General features: G+C 38.3%; 1 protein-coding gene across 1 annotated transcript in view; it reads left to right on the top strand.

The window, feature by feature from the left end:
* The window catches only part of LOC140119111 (amine oxidase [flavin-containing] B-like), a 54,870-nt gene that overhangs the window by 22,722 nt on the left and 6,616 nt on the right, over positions 1 to 25,532 (top strand). The window contains exons 4-13 of the mRNA XM_072137772.1: positions 6,397 to 6,501; positions 8,953 to 9,044; positions 10,477 to 10,618; positions 11,905 to 12,054; positions 12,880 to 13,039; positions 14,081 to 14,177; positions 15,695 to 15,748; positions 17,032 to 17,089; positions 18,790 to 18,887; positions 22,072 to 22,183. Of these exons, the coding sequence (XP_071993873.1) occupies positions 6,397 to 6,501; positions 8,953 to 9,044; positions 10,477 to 10,618; positions 11,905 to 12,054; positions 12,880 to 13,039; positions 14,081 to 14,177; positions 15,695 to 15,748; positions 17,032 to 17,089; positions 18,790 to 18,887; positions 22,072 to 22,183 (1,068 nt within the window). The remainder of the gene's footprint in view (positions 1 to 6,396; positions 6,502 to 8,952; positions 9,045 to 10,476; positions 10,619 to 11,904; positions 12,055 to 12,879; positions 13,040 to 14,080; positions 14,178 to 15,694; positions 15,749 to 17,031; positions 17,090 to 18,789; positions 18,888 to 22,071; positions 22,184 to 25,532) is intronic.

Below are 25,532 nucleotides of genomic sequence, written 5' to 3'. Positions count from 1 at the left end.
AAGCCTGGGAAAGATGCAACCAATTGTGCTAATTACAGGCCGATTGCACTTTTAAACGCAGACCTAAAAATATTCACAAAACTACTGGCCAATCGCCTGATTCAGTGGATTCCTCAGGTAATCCATAAGGACCAGGTGGGCTTTGTACCTGGACGACAAGGTGGTGACAACACGAGGAGAACAATTGATCTTATCGATGTAATTAATAAGCAAAAAGATCAGGCCCTAATTCTCAGTTTAGACGCAGAGAAGGCGTTTGATCGCCTCAGCTGGCCCTTTATGTTTCAAGTCCTGGAACACATAGAAATAAAGGGTCCCTTTCTCCAGGCTCTGAGGGAGTTCTATTCAAATCCTACAGCAGAAACTAAGCTTCCACACGCGTCCTCCCCACCTCTGCGGATCAAGAATGGTACACGTCAGGGTTGTCCACTTTCTCCCCTCCTCTTTATACTTTGCATTGAACCCTTGGCCTCCATTATCCGTCAAGACCCCAATATCCATGGCGTTATGGTTAGAGACAAGGAATTTAAATTGTCGTTGTTCGCAGATGATATCTTGCTCACCATCACTCAACCCCTAATCTCCCTACCCAACCTACAAGCGAGGCTACAACAATATGGCCGTCTCTCGGGCTATAAAGTGAACACCTCAAAGACGGAGGCCTTGCCTCTCAATCTTACCCAACCGCTGGTAGACCAATTGAAGGCCACATTCAGATATAATTGGAAAGCAGACACTATCAAGTACCTGGGGATACTCCTGACCCCCTCTTACAATACACTGTATGGGCAGAATTTTCCTGGTAGTTTTCAGGAAATAAGGACTCTCCTTAATAACTGGAACAGTCTCCCCCTCTCTCTTTTTGGCAGGATAGCAGCGGTCAAAATGACTATTCTACCTAAGCTGCTGTACCTTTTTGAAACCTTGCCAGTGGCAGTGCCGTTGGGTGCTCTGAGGTCCCTGCAAGCATCAATATTGCACTTTATCTGGGCGAAAAAGAGACACAGATTTTCCAGGTCTGTTCTACTCTCTCACAAATCTAGGGGCGGCCTATCGGTGTCGGACATAACCAAATACTACTGGGCAACACACTTGAGACGCATTCCTGCATGGTCCACCCTACTGGCATTCTCTAAGTGGATGGAGATAGAGAAACTGTGGCTGGCCCCTTTTCATCCTAACTCCTACCTTTGGCCCAAAGAGGCGCCTGCGCTGCCTGATTCCCAACTAGGCCCTATCTCATTCACAATTAAGTTATGGAGGGCCTGTTTGGCCAGGTTCCCATTGGTGTCCAACTGTTCCCCTATGCAATCCTTTTTACACACTCCCCTCATGCAACAAGCCGGGGCTGGGCAGGAAATTAAACCCTGGCATGAGAAGGGTTTATTTAGATTTGCAGATATTGTGGATTACCGCGATAGGAAGATCTTGCCCTTTGCAGCCCTACAGGATAAATTCCATCTCCCACATGCGGCCAATTTTCACTACATTCGAATCAGACACTTTTTAGAATCCCTGGACAGTGCTGAGACAGTCTCGGCACCCACTACGTTTGAACACATTTGCAAAACTGCGACCCAAACATCTGGACTCATATCAGATATCTACATGATACTACTCCATCCCAGCCCAGACGAGCCCATTGCACACTCGTATATGGCCAAGTGGGAGAGCATAGTGGGGGGGCCGATATCTCAGGACACTTGGCGACTGATTTGGCATAGGGCGGCTAAGACCTCCCTGTGTGCTACACATAAGGAGAACCAGTACAAACTGTTGATGCAGTGGTACCATACCCCATACTTGCTACACAGATTATTCCCAGACACACCAGATACTTGCTGGCGATGTGGCTCAGTTGGAGGTACTCTTCAACACATCTTCTGGATGTGCCCATTGTTGCAGCCTTTTTGGCAGGAAGTAAAGACTCTCCTTCGGGAGGTCGTAGCGGTGGATATTCCACTCTCCCCATTATTTCACTTGCTGAACGTCTCTCCACACCCCATGGCCAAGGCGACCACAAAACTGAGCCTACACATTCTCACAGCTGCGAGATGTCTGATAGCGCAGTTTTGGAAGAGACAAGCCCCCCCCCTCCCGAATGGATCTTCTCTCTAGGGTTAGAGAAACTCGCAGTATGGAATATCTGACCGCTTCCCTGAACAATCGTATTCCACAGTTTGACAAAACCTGGGATCGATGGGACCACTACTGGATTGAGGAACGAGCAAGAGGAGGAGAGTGACAGGGCCATCCTTTTAGTGTCTTCCCAAGTGGTAATTGTTGTCATAGTGAGTATGAATGACTGTCTGTGTCTGTACCCCTTTTCCCAACCCCTTAGAATGGTTAAGCATTGATATGATGCCATCTTTGGTATTTGTTTTAATATAGTAGGCATATGGTACTGCTGGATTTTGCATTATGATACGCAAGCAGGACATTTACATTGCTGATACTCCACGGGGAAATAGATCCCTTCTCTTTTGTCTTTTAGTTATTTTATTATTGGAAAACTTTCATGTGATATTTGTACATGATAACTTGTTTGTTATATATTTTTGAAAAATAATAATAAAAACACAATTATATATATTAAAAAAAAAAAAACTAACTAGAGAGCATATAATAAAACTGGAGAAACCATAGCAGATATTAATATTGGAGACTCCCTATTGTAGACCCCGAGAGCAGATAAATATTGATACTTAAGACCCCCAGAGCAGACAATAATACTGGAGACTCCATAGCAGACTAACAATATTGGAGACCTCTAGAGAAGACAAATACTGATACTAAAGGCCCCCAGAGTAGACAATAATACTGGAGACCCCCAGAAAATGGAGCATAAAACTAATAATACTGGAGACCCCCAGTGCAGACAAATATTGGCAATCCCATAGCAGACAATAAAACTGTACACCCCATAGACAATACTGAAGACCCCAGAACAGACAAAAAAATGATTAAATCCTCTTCTTTCCTGGATCCTATTCTCCTCCCTGCACCACACTTCAGCTTCTTCTCTCTTTCATGTGCTCTCTGCTCTGTGTACCGTGCTGGTTGTATATGGCGGCATCAGGTCCCGAATCAGAACTGGGCCAAGAGCAGGAGGACCCTGGAACAGCGGACGACTACTAACCACTCCCGGGTTCTATCCTGCTCCTGGGCCGTTCTGCACTGGGTCCTGACCTCGGCGCATACACATTTTTGCATCACACATTACTACCCGGCCTCCTGCACCAGAAAGCTTCCATCAGTTATGAGAGTGCTTATTTTATTTATTTATTTTTTTCAAAACAATTTTTATTAAGAATTTTCAATACAAAATGTAAGTGGAAAATCAGTAATGGACTGATACAATAGCCGGATTACACACATGGTAATATTTAGTAATCTGTGATTCAGCAATGTGCTGATGAAAGTTCAGGTAATGAGTGCAACAGCTTCTTCAGTATAGTCCTCTGTGAATAAAGGTCATCCAGGAAGTGCTTATTGAACTCTGACTGTTAGCAGAGTGTGGACTGCAACTCATGGATTGATGGGCTGCATGTGGCCTGTTGGCACGGCTTGTAACCCCGTTTAGTTGAGATGAATGTGATGAATGTGGCTGCACTTTATGGACTTATTAAGGGGGCTACTACTGGACAGTGTATATATATATATATATATATATATATATATATATATATATATATATATGTATATATGGTCTATGAGTATGTGTGCGTGCTGTGTGTATATGTCTGTCTAGCGTATATGTGTATTCTCAAGTATAACGTGTGGGTAGGGTGGGGGGCAGCGAGAGGTTTGGTATATGGGGCCCAATCCAAATATGGTATGTTGTTCTATTATGTGTTGTTACTCCACTGGCTGTGAATCTCTGGTTCAGACAATTCCGTTAGGACTGCCCATGTACTTAGTCAGTATATAGTGTGTATGGCTGAAAATTAACCACTGTCTAGGTTAAATGTCAACAACAAAGACCTTAGTTTGCACAAACATATTTTTTCAGCTAACTTTTATTCTGGTTCTTTTTTTTATGTGGTTCCTCTTTAAAAACAACATGCTAGTTGTTTCAACTTCTCGTGTTTTTATAGAAGTGCAATCAGTTTTATAAGGAGGTTGAAAAAGTTCATTTTTCATATTCTCTCCCTTTTATAACCTTGCCTCTAGAGCTTTTTGTGAAGCAGATAAGAAGAAAAGATTGCTATGTGAAGCATTATAGTTCACAGCAAGTTTTCCAAGATATAATGATTAATGGCTCTAATATACAGCCAACGCTTTTATGGAAACAACAAGCAAAGGCGGTGTATTATATATGCACTGCTGTACTTCTGCTCTGTCACGTACACTGTGAATTCAGCTGTCTGTCATCTATCTTTCCTTTCTCTCCTGTGTGCTTAGATTTCAGCATTCAATAATAATTAACGCTTTCAGAAGATAGTCGGTATGCTGCACATTGATCCCTGGTTGTCGCTAAATCTTCTTTTCTGTAGAGCTCCATTGACATTTGCAGCTTTTTTAATCAATCACAAAAAGCCTGATCCCTGCAGCTGAATTGAAACTAGACATAACACATTTGGCCCAGTGATACAAATTACTGTATATTGCCCATATTGGGAAGCAAACTTTCATCCTCAAAATGATTTATTGATCATTTTATGTCTTTATATTTGTATTCTCCTTGCTGAAGTACTGTACAAAATACACAATGTAGAATACTCACAGTCTGGACTATTTGTAAAGGTCACTGCACATATTTTTGGAGATATCAAAGGATGTTAAACTTGTTATTTAAGGCGTGTAAAAATAACCTTTTTTTCTAGCAATGTTTATTACGTGACTGGCACAGGTAATAAAGTGATGCCAGCTGTGTCATTTTCCTGCTATCTGTACAGGAATTGGACTCTCCCTTTAAATGTGACCCGTTAGGGAACATTAGACAATCTGTTCAAGACAGAATTATGTCCTAAATTTCACCAAAAACTGTTGCCGCGTTTATTAAGGGTTTAAGACACTTTTACAAATACTATAACAAAAGGGCCGTGTTCTGCATAAAAGGGCAAGGCTTCACTGGAAGACGGCTGTGTATTATGCTGATGCCACGTGGTACCTGTTAGAGGAAGCTTTAGAATGGAAGCATAGCTCCTGGTAATAGCCTCCTTCTTATATGTTGGGGTTAGCATGGCTTGAGCGGTAGATAGAAGCTACAAGAGGAGGTGAACATGCTGATTGTCAGTCCGGGTGATTTTGGGGAGGAGAAGAGGCAAAGAGCTGCACTACTTGCTACCCCTTATGCCCCTATGGAATGCAGAGCAGGAGCCACACTTCACTTCAGGGACACCAAGGTAGTGGTCTAAAGTAATGCTTCTGGTGGCAGCAGACCTTGAGGGCACACAGCACCTCTCCTTGCTGTTCCTTGTTCTGGAAACCCTTGTGGGTCAGTGTCAGCTCCAGGATATGTCCCCCGACCCCCCCCCACCACCACCACCACCATCAAACACTTTTGATATATTTGTACCATCATCCTTTGTGTGCAAAGGAAGTCAGGTCTCAATTCCTATAAGACTTACATCCAGGGCTGGCGCTAGCATTGGGCATATAAGGCTGTACATAAGGAATCCATAGGGGTGAGGGGGCTGTATCTAATGAATCCATATGGAGTGAGGGGGCTTTATATAAAATAACCATGAGGGGGTCTGTATCTGATGAAAACATAGCGTGTGAGGGGAGAGGCTTAAATAAAATAACCATGGGGGGCTGTTTGTTATGATTAACTAGGGGATATTTTAGGGAACAGGAGACTGTTTTAGTTTCTGAATTTTTAATGCTGCCACGTGAGTTTACTGCAAAAGGGCCCACTCAGGCTCTGTTGCCCAGGGACTTACTGAAAGCTGGAGCCGACCCTGCTTACATCATGGCTAGGAATAAATATAGAAACAGGCTTCCTCTCAGTAGCAGAGGCTTAGTGTGGGTCACTAACATGAATGTTTATGGAGGACTGTCCGTTCTCTAATGCACATTGGACGTATTGTAAGGATTCTTAGAGATTGATGCCGGGCACCAGGCAATAATATGTTTCTCTTACAGTTTGCTTACTGCCAGTAGCACACCATAGGAACACTTATTTTCCCGATAATCAGCTCAACTAAAAGGGCCTTTAGTCACAGTGTCTGCATATAATGAGTTATCATACAATGAATTACCGCCATCAGTGAAGCTTTGACAAGAATCCTAGTCATTTGATTAATTCTTTTTGCTTTCAAATGTTTCAGAATATTTTTGTTCCACTTTCTTGATTGCATAATTACAGTCACATCTTTATATTTCTTTTGATTTAAAGTATTCTCCGTTATAAAGATCTAGTAATTCATTATTTTGTCTTTTATTTTCAAGGGAAGAACGTGTGCATTTCATGGGGCTTTTCCTCCCTCGTGGAACCCTTTGGTTATTTTGGATTACAATCATCTATGGAGAACAATTGATGAGTGGGGAAAAGAGGTAAAGTTTCTTGTGAATTCATGTTTAATGTACAATATATGCAGCATTAACAAATGGATTAAACAGGCTAATTTTTGTTTCAAATTGATTAAAATTACATGCAATTTCATGCTGCTGTTGATACAAGGAAATACATACAGTAGGTTGCAAAAACATTTCTTCCTTGTGAACTTTTTTTTTTTTTTAAATGTTACTACCACAAACTTAAATGTATTTTATTGATATTTGAACAAGTAGAGGCTGGAATTTTGCCAATGCTTTTTGCAGCATAAGTCTTGCTCAGTCAAATTACTAATAGATTGTTTGTGAACAACAAACAATTGTCGTAATCGATGATAAGTTAGAATGGACGGCAAACAGCAACATGGCACTCAAAAAAGCTTCCTCCAGAATGTTCTTCCTCAGGAAACTTAAATCATTCAACATCTGTAACTAAATTCTAAAGATGTTTTACGAATCTACTATCACAAGCATTATATGCTACTGATAGAGATTATATCCAGGGTTCCAACAACCCTTTCTCAGCTGTAAGGTGATCTAAAATTACATGAGTCTGTGTTCCCAGCACTGTGATGAAACAGCACAGAAAGACACAGACACCTGGTCATAAATTTACTCAATCACACTTAATTTTCGGGTCACAGCCGTGTATATAGAACACAGGAATGCTTTGTGTAGGGTGTAAAAAGGTGATAAAATACTGAAATACTAGAGGTTAGCTTGAATATACTTTGAGCACCTTCCCTAAGGCTACTTTCCCAAAATAATGCTGTAATGCTGAAGGATTTGTTTCTTCTAAAAAGCACCGATTTCCCGGGAACAGTAGCTTATCATCATCATCCTAGCCACAAATGTACTATGAAGGCTTCCCAGTAGTCAAAACAAGATAAGCGGGCTCTGCAGAGCAGAAAGCCAGCATCCAAAACGATCTCTACACAGACTACACAAAATGGTGTCTGAATCAGGAGATAGAGAAAAGTAAACAAGATGGCATCTGGGTGAACAAGATGGCGTCTGGAGGGAAATATGATACTCATCATACTACGCCATTGTCTGGGGATAGCCTGAGCCAAATTGACAGCTTTTGGCAGGTTAGCAGTTGCAGCAAGTTTATTTCCCTTGCAGGAAACGCATTGCACCAAGTACTACTCCAACAACAGAGCACAAGAAAGGACCAATATAGTCAGATCAGCTGCTGAACAACGAGGTTTCAGAACAGAATAAATGGACACAAGGAGCAGCCAAGCCAACTTAATACCTCCACTTGCCCCTCCAACAAAAGTTCCCCCAAGCCATATTGTACCCCTATTTCCTGTGTTACATCTGTGCTCCTGACTATGTCTATAATTTTCTTTTGTGTACTCTAAATGCTGCAGTCATGTACATCACAATTTCCTCAGGGATCAATAAAGCTTTATTGTACTGTATTGTAACAATTTTCAAGTCAAGTTACTGATTCTCTATGGGATTCCAGTCTGGATATTGCCTATATTGCCTTGCTGGAAGGTGAATCTGTGCTCCAGTCTCATATCTTTTACTACCTCTAATATGTTTTCCTCCAGGATTTCCCTGTATTCAGCTCTATCTTCCCATCTACTCGGATCAGCTCCCTAGTCCCTGTTAAAGCAAGCAAAGTATCCCCACAGCATGTAGATTGACACCACCATGCTTTATTGTGGTGATGGTTTGTTGTGGTGATATGCGAGGTATCTCCACACATAGCATTTGGGAGTAAGGCCAAAAACTTAAATTTTCCTCTCATCTGAACAGGGCGCCTTGCAAACTGGAAAAAATGACTTCTAATGGCTTGCTTTCAAAATGTTCTTTCTTATTGCCACTGTTCTTTGAAGGGCAGATTTGAGTAACACACAACTGATATTTGTCCTGGTTTTTCATGCTTGATTATGAGGTAAGATTCCTTTAAGAAACATCTGATGCCTTCATAAAAAATGCTTTGGTTAAAATGAGAATAAATGGCATAGAATCTTCTATTTATGAATTAGGTGACTTCTAGAGGCAATTGGACAAACAGGATTCCTTTAGGAGCATCATTACATAGGGGGTTGAATACATATGCACACTACACGTGATTCTTTTCTGTATCATAAAATACTTATAAAATACATATAAGTTTATGCCTGTAACAATTTAAGATGAAAAGCTTAAGAGTAGATTCACAAGAAAGTATGCCCGCCGGACCATAGCTGGGCGGACATATGTGTGGTGCAGTGGAGAAGAGGAGGGGGTGACTCCTCCCCTCTCCATAGAGATGCACTAATAAAAATCTTAATTGATTTATACATATTAATATAAATAAAAATACACGCTACTGAACAAGCAAATAGTATTCTTCCATAAGTTACTATATAAGTTAATATTCACTTATTATAACCAGGAAATAGTTTTTTAATTTCCTTTCATGCTTGTCTTTTTTTTATTATTTAACTTCAGATTCCAGTTGATGCTCCTTGGAAAGCACCTCATGCAGACGAATGGGACAAAATGACGATGAAGGAGTTTATAGACAAAGTTTGTTGGACAAAGTAATATTCAAGTATTCGATTTATAATAAGAAAGCATGAAAAAATGTCATTATAAATTGTGAAACTAATTAAATTTGTAATGTATAATTTGTTTCCCTGGCATCTGTAAAGGACATTTAATTGAAAGGGGTTTCCCCACCATATGCATTTATACAATATTTGCATAATACACAATTGTCTAATATGTGGAAGTCAAACCTTTAGCCTATCAGAAATTTGCATCAACTAATGTTTTATAATTCTCTTTAGCAAGAAAATTCCTTTAAAATAAGAATATTATAGACCAGGTTAGCTGCAGCAAAAGTTCTGGTGGCTTAACATCAGTGATTTGTACTCACAGCATACCATATGGAATTTAATGGGAACCTGTCAGGAGAAATTGACCTAATAAACCCCTACCCATATGTTGTAAAGCTGCTGAACACCTTTCAGATCCTATTAATTTAATTGACCAGTGTTGTGGCATCATCTAGCAAATTATCTTTGAAGTGAGATATAAATTTGTGTTATAATGTTGATGTGGCGGAAAGAACTTGACTTCAATGCTCTGCGCTCCATCTCTATATGACTTTACGCTTCTGTTTCAAGGATGATGCCACCAGAAAAGGCTATCAAAGGAACATGACCTGGAAGCTGTTGAGATCCCTGACTATATATTGATTTTTTTTCCCTTTTTTAGGATAGTTTTGGGCAGTTTCTTATTAAACAACTTCCAAACACATGCAAGAGTATGTAAAAAGTCTTGCATACTTAGATTTCAACCTAAGTTGAACTTTGCCCTGCCTACTGATAAATTCTGGCTAAAAATCATTGCAGAAACCAGCCACACACAGATTTTGCCTTCACCGGAATAGATCTGGAATGTCCATTACAGACAATTTATATATGTCCTTTGTATTCTTGGCCATATACTTCTTAAAGGGAACCTATCACCAGGGACCTCATTTTCACTAAAGACGGATTGTAAAAGCCCATGACACCTGCAGTGCAAATATGCCTCTCTGCCTTTTCTAGGAGGTGGAGCTGTACAGGAGCACAAAGGTGGGGGGCAAGCTCTGAGGAGTGAGTAACACAGACAAGGCACATGTTTTTTGAAATGCATCCAAACCAAATCCCAGTCCCTGTGACTACTCCAGAATTTTGTCAGGGTGCAAGGTAAGTTATAACACACAATTATATTGTAATGTAAATGCTTATAAAAGGCAGAAAGGTTTGCACTGCAGATGTAATAAGTTTCTGCAACCTTTCTTTAGTGAAGATGAGGTCCCTGGTGACAGGTTCCCTTTAGCTATATTCAGTCTATAGTTGACTTTACAGTCTTTTATCTCAAATAGTTATAATTATGTCTTCTGTAATGACAGTGGTCTGTACATGAAGAATGTTTTTGGGACAATATATAACATTCATTATATTTACATCCTTTTTCTAACAGGACAGCTAAAAGATTTGGTCAGCTTTTTGTGAACGTGAATGTCACTTCGGAAACGCAGCATGTTTCTGTATTATGGTTCCTCTGGTATACAAAACTTTGTGGCGGAACACAGCGAATGTTTTCAGTGGAAAACGGAGGACAGGTAATTTGTGATTCATTGTTTAGATACTAGATTCAAACAGTTGTAACAGCCTCTGGTTTTCGTCTCATAGCTGGTCTATCTTCTCTGATACCCTCATTGCAAAGAATTTCCATAAACAAAAGCTGCTTTTCATATTTGTTCTTCATATAAACATCCATAATTTAGAGATGAGCTGATCATCACCTTTTCCATTTAAAGCTAATTTCTTTGTAAGATATTTTTTCTAACATTCATTTACCAATTAAATTTTTTCTTAAATAAATCCTGATAATCCCTATAAGAAGAGTAGCATTTCACTTGCATGTTCTGCTCATGTTTCTGATGTTCATGACTTTGTTGGACTCTAACTAATTGGGGGTTATTTATCTTATGTCTGTTTGTTTTGGCTTACTTTGACAGTTTTTTTTTAAACAAAAGTAAGCAGCTCCTAGTGCTAAAACAGTCCCAGCAGTGTTACACTGCTAGCGTTATCGGAAACCTCCGATAACGCTAGCAGACACTGCTGCGCTGTACACTAGAAACGCCATAGGTGGCTGGCAGAGGTGGCCGGCCACTCTCATCTGTCTTTATCTCTCAGCATTGTAGTTGCTAGGATATGGTGACGGATGGGAGTCGCCAGCCATCCGGAAGCCCCCCATGCACAGTTTACGTGCCCCTGTAAACAAACAGGGGCATGGATCAGACGGACCACAGCGCGGGACATCAGCAGCAACAGGGGAGGGGAGTGCATGTTTATTTTTTTTTAAAAGCCCAGCCCATCCCTAATTTATTGATAATTCTCTTAAATAATAGAATAGAATAAAACATTGGGGCACATTTATTTATGGTCCGCGGAGCGCATTTCCATTGGGTTTCCTAACTATTTCCGATTTGCGGCGCATTTAACAGGGGTTTTTGGCACACGCAATCGGATTTCATGTAACACAACACACGTCGACTTTCATTCAACACAAATCGGGGGGGGCGTGGCCGTCGGCGGGATTACACTCACATACAGCGGGAAGAAGAAGGTGAACTCCGGCGGACCTCAGCGGGGAAGCGACACATGCAGGATATCGGGCGCACGATCTTGGTGAATAGGGCCAGACTTCATCCTCGACGGATAGTTCGGATCGGGGATCGCGACAGGACCAGGTAAGTAAATGTGCCCCATTATGTATCCCATTTAGTAACTGTAAAATAAACAATACTGTAGTTTCAACATTATTGACATTATGGACTAGTTTACTTTACGGTAGACAGATTATGTGTAAACAATTATTATTAAAATGTCTTTTGTATTATAGGAAAGAAAGTTTGTTGGAGGTGCTGGTCAGGTTAGTGAGAAGTTATCAGACCTTCTTCAGGATCGAGTTAAATTACAGAGACCAGTGGTTAGGCTGGATCAGACTGGTGAAAATGTCACTGTGGAGACCTTAAACCATGAAGTATATGATGTAAGTAGATATTTTAGTTTTTATTGCTCTTCAATAATCCATTTTATCTTTCCATGAAAGATAAGTATCCCCTATTGTGAGAACAAGGTACCAAAAGTCTCCACACTGTGAGTTAATTCACTTCTCGCACAACCTCACACTGATAAGAAGACTGCGGATCATCCATGTGCATCATTGCTGAAAGAGTATCTATCATTTCAGATGCTATTTATATTGTGTGGGGGGACTGTTGTAAAAAAAATTCTAATATACTTTTAAGAAATTCAGCTTAGTTTGTAAATAAATAGGGTGTAACATGCCATTGTCATGGTAGATCTGTCAGCCTAATTGAAGGAAAGGAGGTAGATTGGTCTATCAAATTGAAAGTTCACCTAAGTTGATCTTCCATTACCAAGGTAGATCTTTTTACCAAATTCAAAGGACTCTCTCCAGAGGGAGCTCCGGAGCCTGATATTTCACAAACTAAGAGGAATTTCATAATAAAGTATTATTACAAAAATGTTCACAACACTCCCCCACGTGCAATGATAAAATGACAGTTATACTTTAATCCACAGGGGGGACTTTGTCGGACACTCAGTCCCATATTCTCCAAGCACTGGCAGTCCAAACTGTAGCATTCCCAGTGATTTGGCACTTCTCCCTAATCCTGTGGATTGACAATGTGTTCTTTTCCTTCAGACAACCCCTTAAAGCTTTATGAAATTCTTTTTGTATAATTGGGCACACTATTTATCATAAAAAATGCTCACTAATATTGTGCCTCTCTGTTCTGGTGTAGTGGTGGAAGTAAAAATGATGATCAATGTGATTTTTATTTTTCAGGCCAAGTACGTTATTAGTGCTATACCACCAACATTAACTACAAAAATTCATTTTAATCCTGAGCTGCCCCCTATTAGAAATCAGCTAATTCAGAGACTTCCAATGGGATCTGTAATAAAGACTATGATGTATTACAAGGAACCATTTTGGAGAAAACTTGGTAAATGCACTTAGATATTTTTGTTGTAATATTTGTTCTATTTTATATATCGCTGCAGACCCTGAAAAAAATCCAAAAATAAATTACAGTATATATAAGTAGTGATCTGTTCTCAAAACTTCATTTCAAAGTGGCATTTCCAAACATGAAAACAGTGGGATGCCTAAGTTCTAAGTTACATACTTGAGCTCAGGATCCTGGATGGATAATTTGGGTGGACATATGATGCACATTTCAATTGCAAATGATAATAAAATGTTTTTGAATGTTCACAAAGTAGCTTTTTTGCCCTTTGATCAAATTCATCCATATGACACCGTACACATTATCTGACATTGGGTTTTGCCTATTTAGACTTTTTCCAGAGAATTTTTATTTTATCAAAACAAGCATTTTATAGCTAATTTTTTTATCATTCAATAACATTTTTATTATTTTTGACACTGTGATCTGCAACCAAATTTTCCATCCAGGATCGGGAGAAAGGTGAAGAACTTGGACAATTGAACTTGCAGGTGGTGTGAATCTATTCTGAAGCACCTCTACTTCCATTGCTGAGGAGGTGGTGAGGATATCACATTTCAACTGTATTCATGTTTGAACTTTGAGGTGGAGTTTTGAGCACTGTATAAACATTATACTCAAAAAAAATAAAAGTAAATATTGATAACTATTAAAGTGAATATCTTATTAGAAGAGTGAAGAAATCAGGCTCTACCTCTTTGAGGCTATTTGATGGTGAGGTTTCCAGAATACTAGTTCACTTCGTCAGACATGATGTTAACATCATGTATGATGAAGAGAACTAGCATTCTGTAAAGCTCAGCATCAAATTGTTGTTTATGATTACCTATGTATTGTTAAACATGGCACTAATCCAATATTTTACAGGATTTAACTGTTTGCTTTATGTTGCTAGGTTTACATATGATTTCCTAATACAAAATAGAAAAAAAAAATGGAAAAAAAGGAAATACTTTTTAGCAATATCTCATGAACATATGGTAACTAAGTGTTCAACACTCTTGTTTTCCTTAAAAGATTACTGTGGAGCTATGTTTATTGATGATGACAACACTCCAGTTGAGATTGCATTAGACGATACAAAGCCTGATGGTTCATGTCCTGCTATCATGGGGTAAGAAAAAGTTATTTTTCCAGAATATTAACAATACAAAAGTCATCATTCATTCATTTGATTTATAAGATCTGTGTTTTACAAGTATCAGTTAATTCCAACAATAAAAATATTTCAAAATATGTATTTGTAGGCTTTGTAATTTGTGTGCTGTTTTATTTTTTGATTTGTAAGATAAACCACTGCAGTGAATTTTATACATTAGGATAGAGTCAGGGAGTAAAAGTTCTCCTTACAGAGACTTTGCCACTTAGGGCTGACTTGCAGTCGCTTGGAGACTTAAAGCCATTGATGCTCCACTAGGGGATTCTGGAAAATAGGCAAATAAGGTTTCAGGAAGGGACAAATAAAACCACACCTCTTTTGCTACCATGTAAGGCAGCACCTTAACATCAAGCATAACTTTTAACCCCTTCCCGTCGCGGCCCTTTTTCGATTTTGCGTTTTCATTTTTCACTCCCCACATTCAAAAATCTGTAACTTTTTTATTTTTCCATGTACAGAGCTGTGTGATGGCTTATTTTCTGCGTAACAAATTACACTTCAAATTGGTAGTATTTAATATTCCATGCCGTGTACCGGGAAGCGTGAAAAAATTCCAAATGCAGTGAAATTGTTAAAAAAACGCATTTGTGCCGTATTCTTGTGGGCTTGGATTTTACGGATTTCACTGTGCACCCCAAATGACATGTCGACTTTATTCTTTGGGTCTGTACGATTACGGGGATACCAAATTTGTATAGGTTTTATAATGTTTTCATACATTTAAAAAAATTAAAACCTCCTGTACAAAATTTTCTTGGGGGATTTTGCCATCTTCTGGGCTAATAACTTTTTCATACTTTGGTGTATGGAGCTGTGGGTAGTGTCGTTTTTTTGCGGAGTTTGATGACGTTTACAATGTTATCATTTTTAGGACTGTACGACCTTTTGATCACTTTTTATAGAATTTTAAAAAATTTTCGACTTTGGGCACGATTTCCCGTTACAGGGTTAAACGCAGTGAAAAACCGTTATCATATTTTGATATATCGGGAATTACGTCACATGTCGGTAAGGGGTAGCCTAGTGACATGATGTGGTATTAAAGGTGAACCGAAGGAACGGATTCCCAACTTTAGACAGCACTGTTTCAACATGATAGCATCTCTTCAGTACAGCATAGGGAATGAGTTTGGCTGAGAGAGGCTATTGACTAGGGTCAGGAAGTAAGAGTTCTCCTTAAGAAGATTTTGCAAATTAAGGAACAGATTCCCAAGGTAGCTGCCTTACAATTTAGCCAAAGAGGTGTGGTTTTCCTTGTCCAATCCTGGAAGACTTATTTGCTTTTTTTGCATAAATTAGGATAGTAGTTGTATCCATAAGAAGCTTTATGTTTTTATGGCTTCTGTAAAATATTGTCCGAAATGGAGAAACCATATGAAAAATAGAAAATATGAACAATTATTGAATGAATGAATGATTATGATAAGCTTGTATAAATATTTTGTAACATCAATAATTTATCTTTGTTGTAGTTTTATTTTATCCAGAAGAGCATCAGCACTTACAAATCTTACTAAGGAGGAGAGGTAAGGGTATATTGATGTTATACCATATTTAGATCTCTTTACATCCAACACCAAGCCATTTCCTTTCATGAACCTTTTCTGGTGAATCTCTACTTGTTTTGTTTCAGGACATTTTGGTTTAAAAAACATTTGCTATGGATCTACAAGTATCTTTGATTTGCTGAAAAAAATTGAAATTTGTGATGTCTTCAAGATTAAAATTACATACAATTGAAGGTGTTTTCATGTTCAAAATGTAGATTTTTTTTTTCTTGAGGATAACCAGATACTAGCACAGATTTCTGCTAGTCCTAGACATCTTAGGGTAAACTCAAAGGGAAAATGAAAATTGCTGTCTTCCAACTTCACCAGTTTTCTCTTCCTCTGTGAGTTCAGGTTATGCAATTAGAATCAAATTGATGGAGTCTGCACCTCTTCTCACCAGTTGCTTGAAGGTGCTCTGTTGCATGGTCTCCATATAAACTGTGTACATACTAGTGACTACACAGGGTATTTTATCTTCTACTTGTTCAAGTGAACCATGACTGTGATACTACCGCACCTATGTATGAAGGAGGCATGTAAACAGAGCAGTGTAAATATTGAATAGGCCATTTACACAAGCAATATAACTCTTCAAACATCTGTTAATATTCTGATACTCTTTAATATAGGATGAGCTCATAAATATTTTTGATATGCATGCCATTGAACTTACAATATCTGAAGACAGTAAATAGCCATTTCTAAGTCTGAGCCAGTTAGGCTTACAAGCAGTCCCTGGGTTACCTACAAGATAGGTTCTTTAGGTTTGTTCTTAAGTTGAATTTGCAGGTTAGTTGGAAGAGGTATATTTTTTATATATTTACAATTTTGAGTTGTCATGGGAACAAGGATAAACAAAACTTCATTAGGGGAACCTTGATAACACTTGGCATCATTGCAACCTGGAGCTAAAGTTCAGTTAAACTATCTGGATCAAGAGGTCAGTATGTGATTAGGAGTCGTCTGTAAGTCGGGTGTCCTTAAATCAGGGACTGCCTATTTCCATTATGAGTCCATAAATTAATTGTGATGCATATGAATGTAAGACCTTTTTAGCCAGGGCTGTAAACAGTTGTCTATTGTATAATAAAGCAAAAGCTTGCCTTGCAGGATTTGTGATGCTACACCTTATATGTATGATACTCATTGTTAAGTGCTTAATCTACATTCTCAGGAAAAAATATGAAACAAATCTATATCTATATTTATCTATTCATCTTAAAATATGCTTTAATGTATTTGTGTTTTATTCTACACAGAAAGAAAAGAATATGTGAGTACTATGCCAAAGCAATGGGCACAGAAAAAGCATTGCATGTAAGTTATATTTTTCATGACAATACAACTGCATATTTATTTCATTATTTAACCTTTTTTAGACGTGTTTTAAATCCTCCTGCAGCTCAATATTAGCATAAATATAACACTTAACATGAGGCTATTTTGATACGGTAGTATTTTTAACAGTATTTTGCACCCATATATGTCAGCCAAAACCACAAGTGGAACAAACACAAAGGAAAAGTATTAAGGATAGATATACAGGGCTTTAATTTATCTGGCCCACTGGTCAAGACTTTGAAATACTGATATAAAATACCGACCAAAATGCCACTGACATCAGTAACATGTAAGTGTCTATTTTGTTTTAATTGTAGCTCCATAGACTTGCATTGCAGACATGAAAATGCTAATTTTTTTTTAGAAAAAGTTTTTAACAATTTTTTTACTTGTAGAAAGAGATTAGCACATTTTTTGGGACAGCACATACAATTGATAACGTGGAATAGCCCTAAGTGAATAGAGACTAATTCAATGGAAAAAAAGTTGTAAACAGGGGAATACATTGAATTCATAGGAGCAAATCACAATACAAATTATACAAACACCAAAGAGAAGTCAACAAGATTCAGCTCAGAACCAGGAGGACAAAATTGGTTGGTAAACTAAAACAACTAAAGGGTCAAAGAATCCAAGATACAGAAGTCAAGATGAATGCCAGCTAGCTCAAAATAGGACTATAAGAAGACTAAAAAGATTGGATCAGTTCTGTGACATCCAGACAGGGCAAAAATGTGAGTCCACGGGAGACAGACTGATATGGTGGAAATCAAGTACGGCTGCTAGAAAAGCAGTAAAGTAGTGTTCAGACTAGTAAGGACAGAATGAAACAAAATAACAATCATTGTTGCATACTCGGCCCTACTTTCAGAAATTGGATAACAATGAAGCCCGAAAAGGTACAGATGTTAGAGAGACCCCTTATTTAGTGCCTCCTCATGTTTTACAAACCACCCTTTCCCCTATACATATACATTGAGCCAGGTCTGTTAGTCACAAATAAGGTGCACATATCCCTGGGGTAATTGGGTATGAAGCAGGAAACGACACCAGTTTTAATAAATACCCCACCTCACCCTCAACTACCATGTTTATTGATGTCAACAAGACTACTTTTACATGTAATCAGTATTCAGTATTTCAGTATTCATAAGCCAAAACCTCTACAGAATCAGCAAGTGTCAGAATTAATCTTATTTCCCAGACTGAAAACTGCAAGATCAAGTAACTTTTATTAACATTAAAACTTCATATTCGTGACTTCCTCAAACAACATACCAGAAAGGGGAACTATTTTCTAAGAACTATTAGCAGCAATTATTTCCAGGCCTGTGATGATTAAAATATGGCTACACTATTTCCCTAGCTTCTTTTTTTCCTTTACATCAGTATGTGCTTTGTAGCTATGTATATCTATTTCCTTTAAACATTGTTTATTGACTTTTTGAATAAGACATTTTTCTCACGCCTTTGTATAAGGACAAAAATAACAAGCAATACAGTGAATTTTCTAATCTACAATTATGTATGGAACATGGGTGTACAGTATGTATTTACAAAGTAATGAATGTTCCCTTTTCTAAATAATGTGTACATTTTTGCAATACATATTTGTGTGGCTATTTATTTTTTTACATGCCTACTCTTTGCTAATTTACTTGTGTGTTATCGCATAGCCTGTACATTATGAGGAGAAGAATTGGTGTGAGGAACAGTATTCTGGTGGCTGTTATACTGCCTACTTCCCACCAGGAGTCATGACACAATATGGAAGGTAAGGTGAAACAAAGCTATAATATATATATATATATATATATATATATATATATATATATATATATAATATCTACTATTGTATGTCTTCAAGAGACCCACCTGACTAAAGAGACAATACAGATGTTGTTTAAAGGTTGGGTAGGGAAAAGCTTCCACTCATGCCATTCATCACACTCCGGGGGGGTTTCGATTTTATTGCATAAATCCCTCATGGGGGAAATCTTATCTTCTAGAGTGGATAAGGAGGGAAGGTATATTTTTATTTTCTGTAATATGGTATTGGCATCAGTTTATATCCCACCGCCTTACAGTCCAGATGCATTGTATATGCTTTTTGGATTCTTTTTGTCAGACAAAAGAGATGTAGTGTTGATAATAGTAGGAGATTTTAATAATACACTTGAACCCAGATGGGATCATGTTGAGGGAAGGGATACCCACAACAAGGGGGGTATTAAAAAATTAAGACATCTGCTAGAGGATTTTGATTGGATTGACATTTGGAGGGAATTAAATCCTAATGGAAAGGCCTATTCCTGTTTTTCTAGAACTCACATGTTTCAGGAATAGATTACTGTTTTGGGAATAAATATACACTTGAATATTTGGTAGATGTATCTTATGACACAAGGGGGATTTCGGATCATACTCCGGTGCACGCTAAATAAAAGGGCAGGGGAAAGTATAGAATGTCTAGGTTTAATGCTGGATGGTTAAAATGGATTGGTAATAAAGAGAGTTTGGAGAGGCAAATAAGTAAATTTTTGGTGAAAAATAGAGGCATAGCTTCACATGTTGGTACGGGAGGTATCTAAAGGGTTTATAAGGGGTATATTATCCAAGCAAGTTTCTGTGTTTAAATATAAAATGAAAGCTAAAGAGGTGAAATTAAGAAAAGAAATTAGTGTGGCCGAACAGAAGGTATGTAATGCACCTATAGAGGGTAATTTGGTCAATTGGCAGAATAGACTAGACAAGTATCAGGAATTTATATTTACTAAATCAAAACAGCAATTAAGTCTTTTACAATACTATTTGATGTGGATATCTCAGTGGGTGGGAAGAAACTAGCCAATTTGGTTAAAACCAAAAAGGGAAGAATTATATTGCATCCATAAAAAAAAGAGGACGGAACATGGGCAGTAGGAAGTGAAAAAAGTTTATTTTGAGCACTTTGGGAATCTATATTCGGCTCCTCAATTTCAGCATAGTGGGCAGGCTAGGTAGTTTGTAGTTAGGGCGATTATACCAAAGTTGGATCAACAGAAGTACACTTGGTTGGATAGACCCATAAAAACAGGAAAATTGAGGGAAGCTCTGGCTGCATCTAAGAGGGGAAAGGCATCAGGTTTAGAAGCTATCCCGGTCGAGGTACACCAACTGTTTGAGGACGTGTTATTAAAGGAGATTTTTGATGCCTTTCAAGAAGCATATGAAAGATGGGGCCTGGTGGGGACTATGAAAGAAGCTCTTGTTGGCTTATTTCCCTAATGACGTTGGATGCAAAGTTATTGGCTACCATAATGGCTCAAAGATTGAGGAAAGTATTGGGAGATCTAGTTTACAGGGACCAGGTTGGCTTTAAGTGTGGAAGAAGTACTACTGAAATTGTTGTAATTGAAGCAAAGGGAGCTTTCTTTGATGAAAGCAAAGTTGGAAAGAGAAAATTATGATTTCAAATTGAAAAAAAAAATTCAAACCTTGTCAATGTCTGGACTATATTTTGTATGAATTTTGCAACTCATTTGAAAAATAAAAGTATGGATTTTCATGGAAAACACTAAATTGTCTGGGTGTCCCCAACCTTTTGAGTGGTAGTGTAAGTGGGCGTTCCGGCGCACATTTGCACCATGCACCACATTTATGTCAGCAAGTCCGACAGAAATGTGGCACACACTCATCGAACTTGCTCTCCATCGCCGGCAAGTCTTGCCTGCATATTGCAGCAAAGGCTTACCGGTAACACCTGTGATCGATGCTGGCGGCTTCAAAAAGATGGCGCTGCATGTACAGCACCTGCATCTTGCCGCGGAATGTATCTCCCCGATGACGTCACGGGGAGCGGCGATCCGTTGTCATGACAGCTTTGAGTCTCACGAAGGCCCGAAGCTGTCTCGTTTTAACCCATTCATTACAATGTGCTAATTGCTGTAGTAAATACTGTATACTGTAGTATGGCAGTATATGATAGGATTGATCAGACAACCTAGGGTTAAAGTACCCTAGGGAGTCTGAAAAATAGTAAAAGTAAAAATAAAAAAAAGTAAAAAAAAAAATTATAATACAAAAACCTTAAAATTCAAATCACCCCCCTTTCCCTAGAACTGATATAAATATTAATAAACAGTAAAAATCACATTAGGTATCGCTGCGTCCGAAAATGCCCGATCTATCAAAATATAATAACGGTTTTTCACTGCGTTTAACCCCGTAATGGAAAATAGTGCCTGAAGTCGCAAATGGCATTTTTTTGCCATTTTGAAAAATATTAAAAAAAGGATAAAAAGTGATCAAAAGGTTGTACAGTCTCAAAAATTGTAGCAATGAAAACGCCATCTAAAGTTGCCAAAATCCACCAAAAAAATTTTGTACAGGAGGTTTTAATTTTTGTAAATGTATGAAAACATTATAAAACTTATACAAATTTGTTATCCCCGTGATCGTACCAACCCAGAGAATAAAGTAGACATGTCATTTGGGGCGCACAGTGAAAGCTGTAAAATCCAAGCCCACAAGAAAATGTTGCAAATGTGTTTTTTCACCATTTTCACTGCATTTGGAATTTTTTTCCCGCTTCCCAGTACATGGCATGGAATCTTCAATGCCGTCACTATGAAGTGCAATTTGTTACGCAGTGCAAGCTGTCACACAGCTCTTTATGTGGAAAAATAAAAAAGTTATAGATTTTTGAAGGCGGTGAGTGAAAAATGGAAGTGAAAAAAATTAAAAAGGCCAAATCGTTAAGGGGTTAAGCAGCTGTATATATTTCAGTTGTATGTCACAGCCAAAGTTGGAGTGTAACCATGTTCTTATAATACCCATCAACAGATGGCACCCTCTAGTGGTGGATGCATACTTCATAATATCTGCATTTTACGTATACAGTGAAAGCAAACTATCATATAGATGTTGTGATAATTGGTGTATTCATGGATTGCTTAAAGCATATTCTTGTTCCAAAGTGTTATTCGGCAGCCGGTTGGGAAGCTTTACTTTGCTGGAACGGAAACTGCTACCCAGTGGAGTGGATACATGGAAGGAGCAGTACAAGCTGGAGAAAGAGCAGCTAGAGAGGTACTAAATGTTCTCAATTTTTCCCCATTTTATAGTAAATAATTCTGGAGTTAATTGAAAATAGAGAAAAAGAAAAGTTTGTTGCACTGAGGACACCTACAATTACCACAGCAGAAGAAAGTTCTAGCAGATGTTCCTAAAGGTTAGCGGTGCAATGTGCTTGTCGCTCTAATTATCGTTAAAAGACCATCAAATACCAGGCAGCTTCATCCTGAGACGGTCTGCACAGGCAATTCTGCTGCTCTTTTGACCCCCAGTGTTATGAAAAGAACGACTTGTAGAACATTGAGGATGTTGATTAAAATTAAATGAAACATATGAATCTACAGACATTGTTCTCATTATCCAAATCAAATGTTTTAATGAGGATCTGCTTCCATTTAGATGGTGCTTTTTTGGTTAGATTTCTCAGCTACATTTCTCCCAATGCAGCTATAACAACTATTTAGTGCTTTAGAGCCCCCTAGTGGTGCTTGGAGCCAACTGCAAACAGTTACCTCTGCTTTATATTTTACACCTCATTCACATGTGTATATGTATGTATGCTGTATTCTTCTATATCACATCTTGGCTGATACAGTCCATACTGCATGTTATAAATCTGCTTATATTTCAATGTATAAAGCTACAGTGTATTAAAATATGGTAGAATGGAAAGGCTAGTGAGAATTGAAAGTTTAAATATAGAAAACTTCGGGTGAGACACCTTATGACGTGTTGTATTTAAAATACTTATGCTCTTGCATCACTCTAATATCAAGAGTCAAAATTATTGATCTGTTTAAAAAGTAAGAATTATTCACTGGCACTAGTCCGTTTATATATACAGGATAGGGGTAGTAGTACTGATAGGTTCCCATAGAGTGAATGAGTTACATAGATATAGACAGACACACACAGACAAGCAAAAAACACCACTTACCTCAAACATGTGCTTGGTCTCCCTTCATCAGTGCTGCATGAACAGGACCTCTGGATGACTCATCTCACAAGCACTGAAAGGTCAATAGCATAGCTCCCAACCGTCCCGATTTTGACGGGACTTTCCCATTTTTCTTACCTCTGCCCCGCGTCACGGGCAGCTATGAGATTGTCACGGATTCTCCCCCCAGGTCCCGCTGTGTCCCCATAGTAAATACTTTGAAAGCCAGAACTCACAGTACAGAATGGCTTCTACAGACATCGGGCAGGGAATCCTTTTCAGAGAAGTGTCGGGCTTAGCGGAGAGCAGGGACCACGTCATCAGCACTGCACTGCAGACAGGTGCTTAACTAACTGAGCTATAAGCCCAGTGATACAGAGCTGAGGATTTCTGGTAACTAAGAAGTGTTATCTGCCATTTACACTGTGACACAGACTAATGCACTGATATATAGAGAGGGATCTTCTCAGAGATTATTATTGTAATTATTGAGACTATTATTATTATTATTATAAATTTTATTATTTTTATTATTATGGAGATGATTATTAATAATAGTAAAAATAATAATAATCATCTCAATAATAATAATAATCATCATCTCCATAATAATAATAATAGTCTCAATAATTACAATAATAACCTCTGAGAAGATCCCTCCCTATATACCAAAGCAGTAAATCTGTGTCACAGTGTAACAGTAGTCATAGTTCTTAGTTACCAAAATTCTACACCTTGTTAATTGCTGGGATTATAGCTCAGTTGGTTGGGGCACTGTGTCATTATTGTACATGGACACTGCAGGTTCTGGGTTCAAATCCCAATGAGGATAATTTTTTTTTTTTTTTTATTAAGATGATTTTTATTATTATAATATGGCTAAAATTTGGGGCGTGGCCAGGGAGTGATTGGGGGTGTGGCTTAGGGGGATCGCCGCGGCACGCATAGCGTACCGCCATTTTGTCCCTCTTTCCCTTTCACAAATGTTGGGAGGTATGCAATAGTAATATATGTGTGTTGGGAGCCAGCACATGTACTACCATAGAGAGCAGAGTGGGGCTGTGCTAGTCCCTGCGTACAACTCTGTATCCTAGGGACACAGACAGAGCCTCAGTGGGCCTCTATAAGTCCTTGTGTCCTGCAGCCTCTGCTCCCCCTGCCACCCCCATAACTATGCTTCTGCAGGTGGGCTTGCTTTTACTGTGCTCGCTATAAAAAATCATCTCCTTTATTCTTTGTGCGGTATGATCACAAAGATATCAAATTCATACAGGTTTTATTATGTTTTAAATACAGTTCAAAATCATTTGTAAAAAAAATAATAAAATGTGTTTTCATACCTGTGTATAGCTGTGTACAGTAAATTGTAATTTTTTGCGGTATGAGCTGACATTTACGCAACTGTGTTAAGTATCTTGGATTTGTTATCCATGGCATCCTTCCTTCTAAAATTAACTCTTAAAATTGTGCTAATGCGCCTGAAGAGCTACTTTAAGCGAGAGAATACCAAATATGTTTGGGTTTATTTTTTTCATTTTTATTGCCATTCCAGGGTGAAAAATGTATTTAATATTTTTTTACTTTTTCTTTTTTGTTTAGGCCCCCTAGGGTGTTTGGCTTATATGGTACAATACTACAACACAGCAGTGTTTTGTGATTTTGCTTGTTCAGTATTACACCTTGTCTATCGGGGCTGTTGAATGACAAGCCTTGGAGCCTCTAAAAGGCTCCCAGCTGTCAGACACAAATCATTCTGTGTCGAAGGCAGCCAGGAAGGGGGGGGGGGATGATTGGAGTCAAGAAGACCTTAACAATATTACACTGCAGATTAGGAACCTCAAATGGGCTTTAATGCAGAATCAGATAACAGATAAGCAATCACAATCGGTGCCAATGGAAATCGCAACCATTGGCACTGAGTGTAAACAGTAGCTTAGTTAGGATATTAAATACTAGGCTCTCTACTGTCAATTGAAGGTCCTGGACTGGAGACGAGAGTTTGGCCTTAACCTGCTGACAGTAGCTACCTGAAGATCTTAATTTCCTGGCAGCAGTGGTGAATAGAGAGAATATGCCAGTTCAGCAATTTTTATCAAACAATGGTTATGGTTTTGGTTGGTGAAGGTGTTGAAAGGTCCTTTTTAAGCTTCAGTTTTTTGATCCGCAACCTGTTATCATCTAGGCAACCCCTTTAAGAATTTGTAGTATAAGTAATTCTCCAACATATTCTTTAACATTGCTGTAAAGTCGGAGTTTGGGATAAGAAGAGTGATTTGTTTTATATGCTAAACTTGAAAATCCTTTTTAAAATATTCTCAAAAGTATTGTTATTTTCATTTTGCTGATCTCTAATTTAAGATTTTAAGTTTTCAACCCTAATCAACATTTAGTAGAAAGTGTTCTATTCAGATCATTATGTGCTTTCAT

This window comes from Engystomops pustulosus, chromosome 2 (genome assembly GCF_040894005.1).
Source record: "Engystomops pustulosus chromosome 2, aEngPut4.maternal, whole genome shotgun sequence".
In the NCBI taxonomy this organism is placed as follows: Eukaryota; Metazoa; Chordata; class Amphibia; order Anura; family Leptodactylidae; genus Engystomops; species Engystomops pustulosus.
This window is presented reverse-complemented; position numbering and strand designations above follow the sequence as displayed.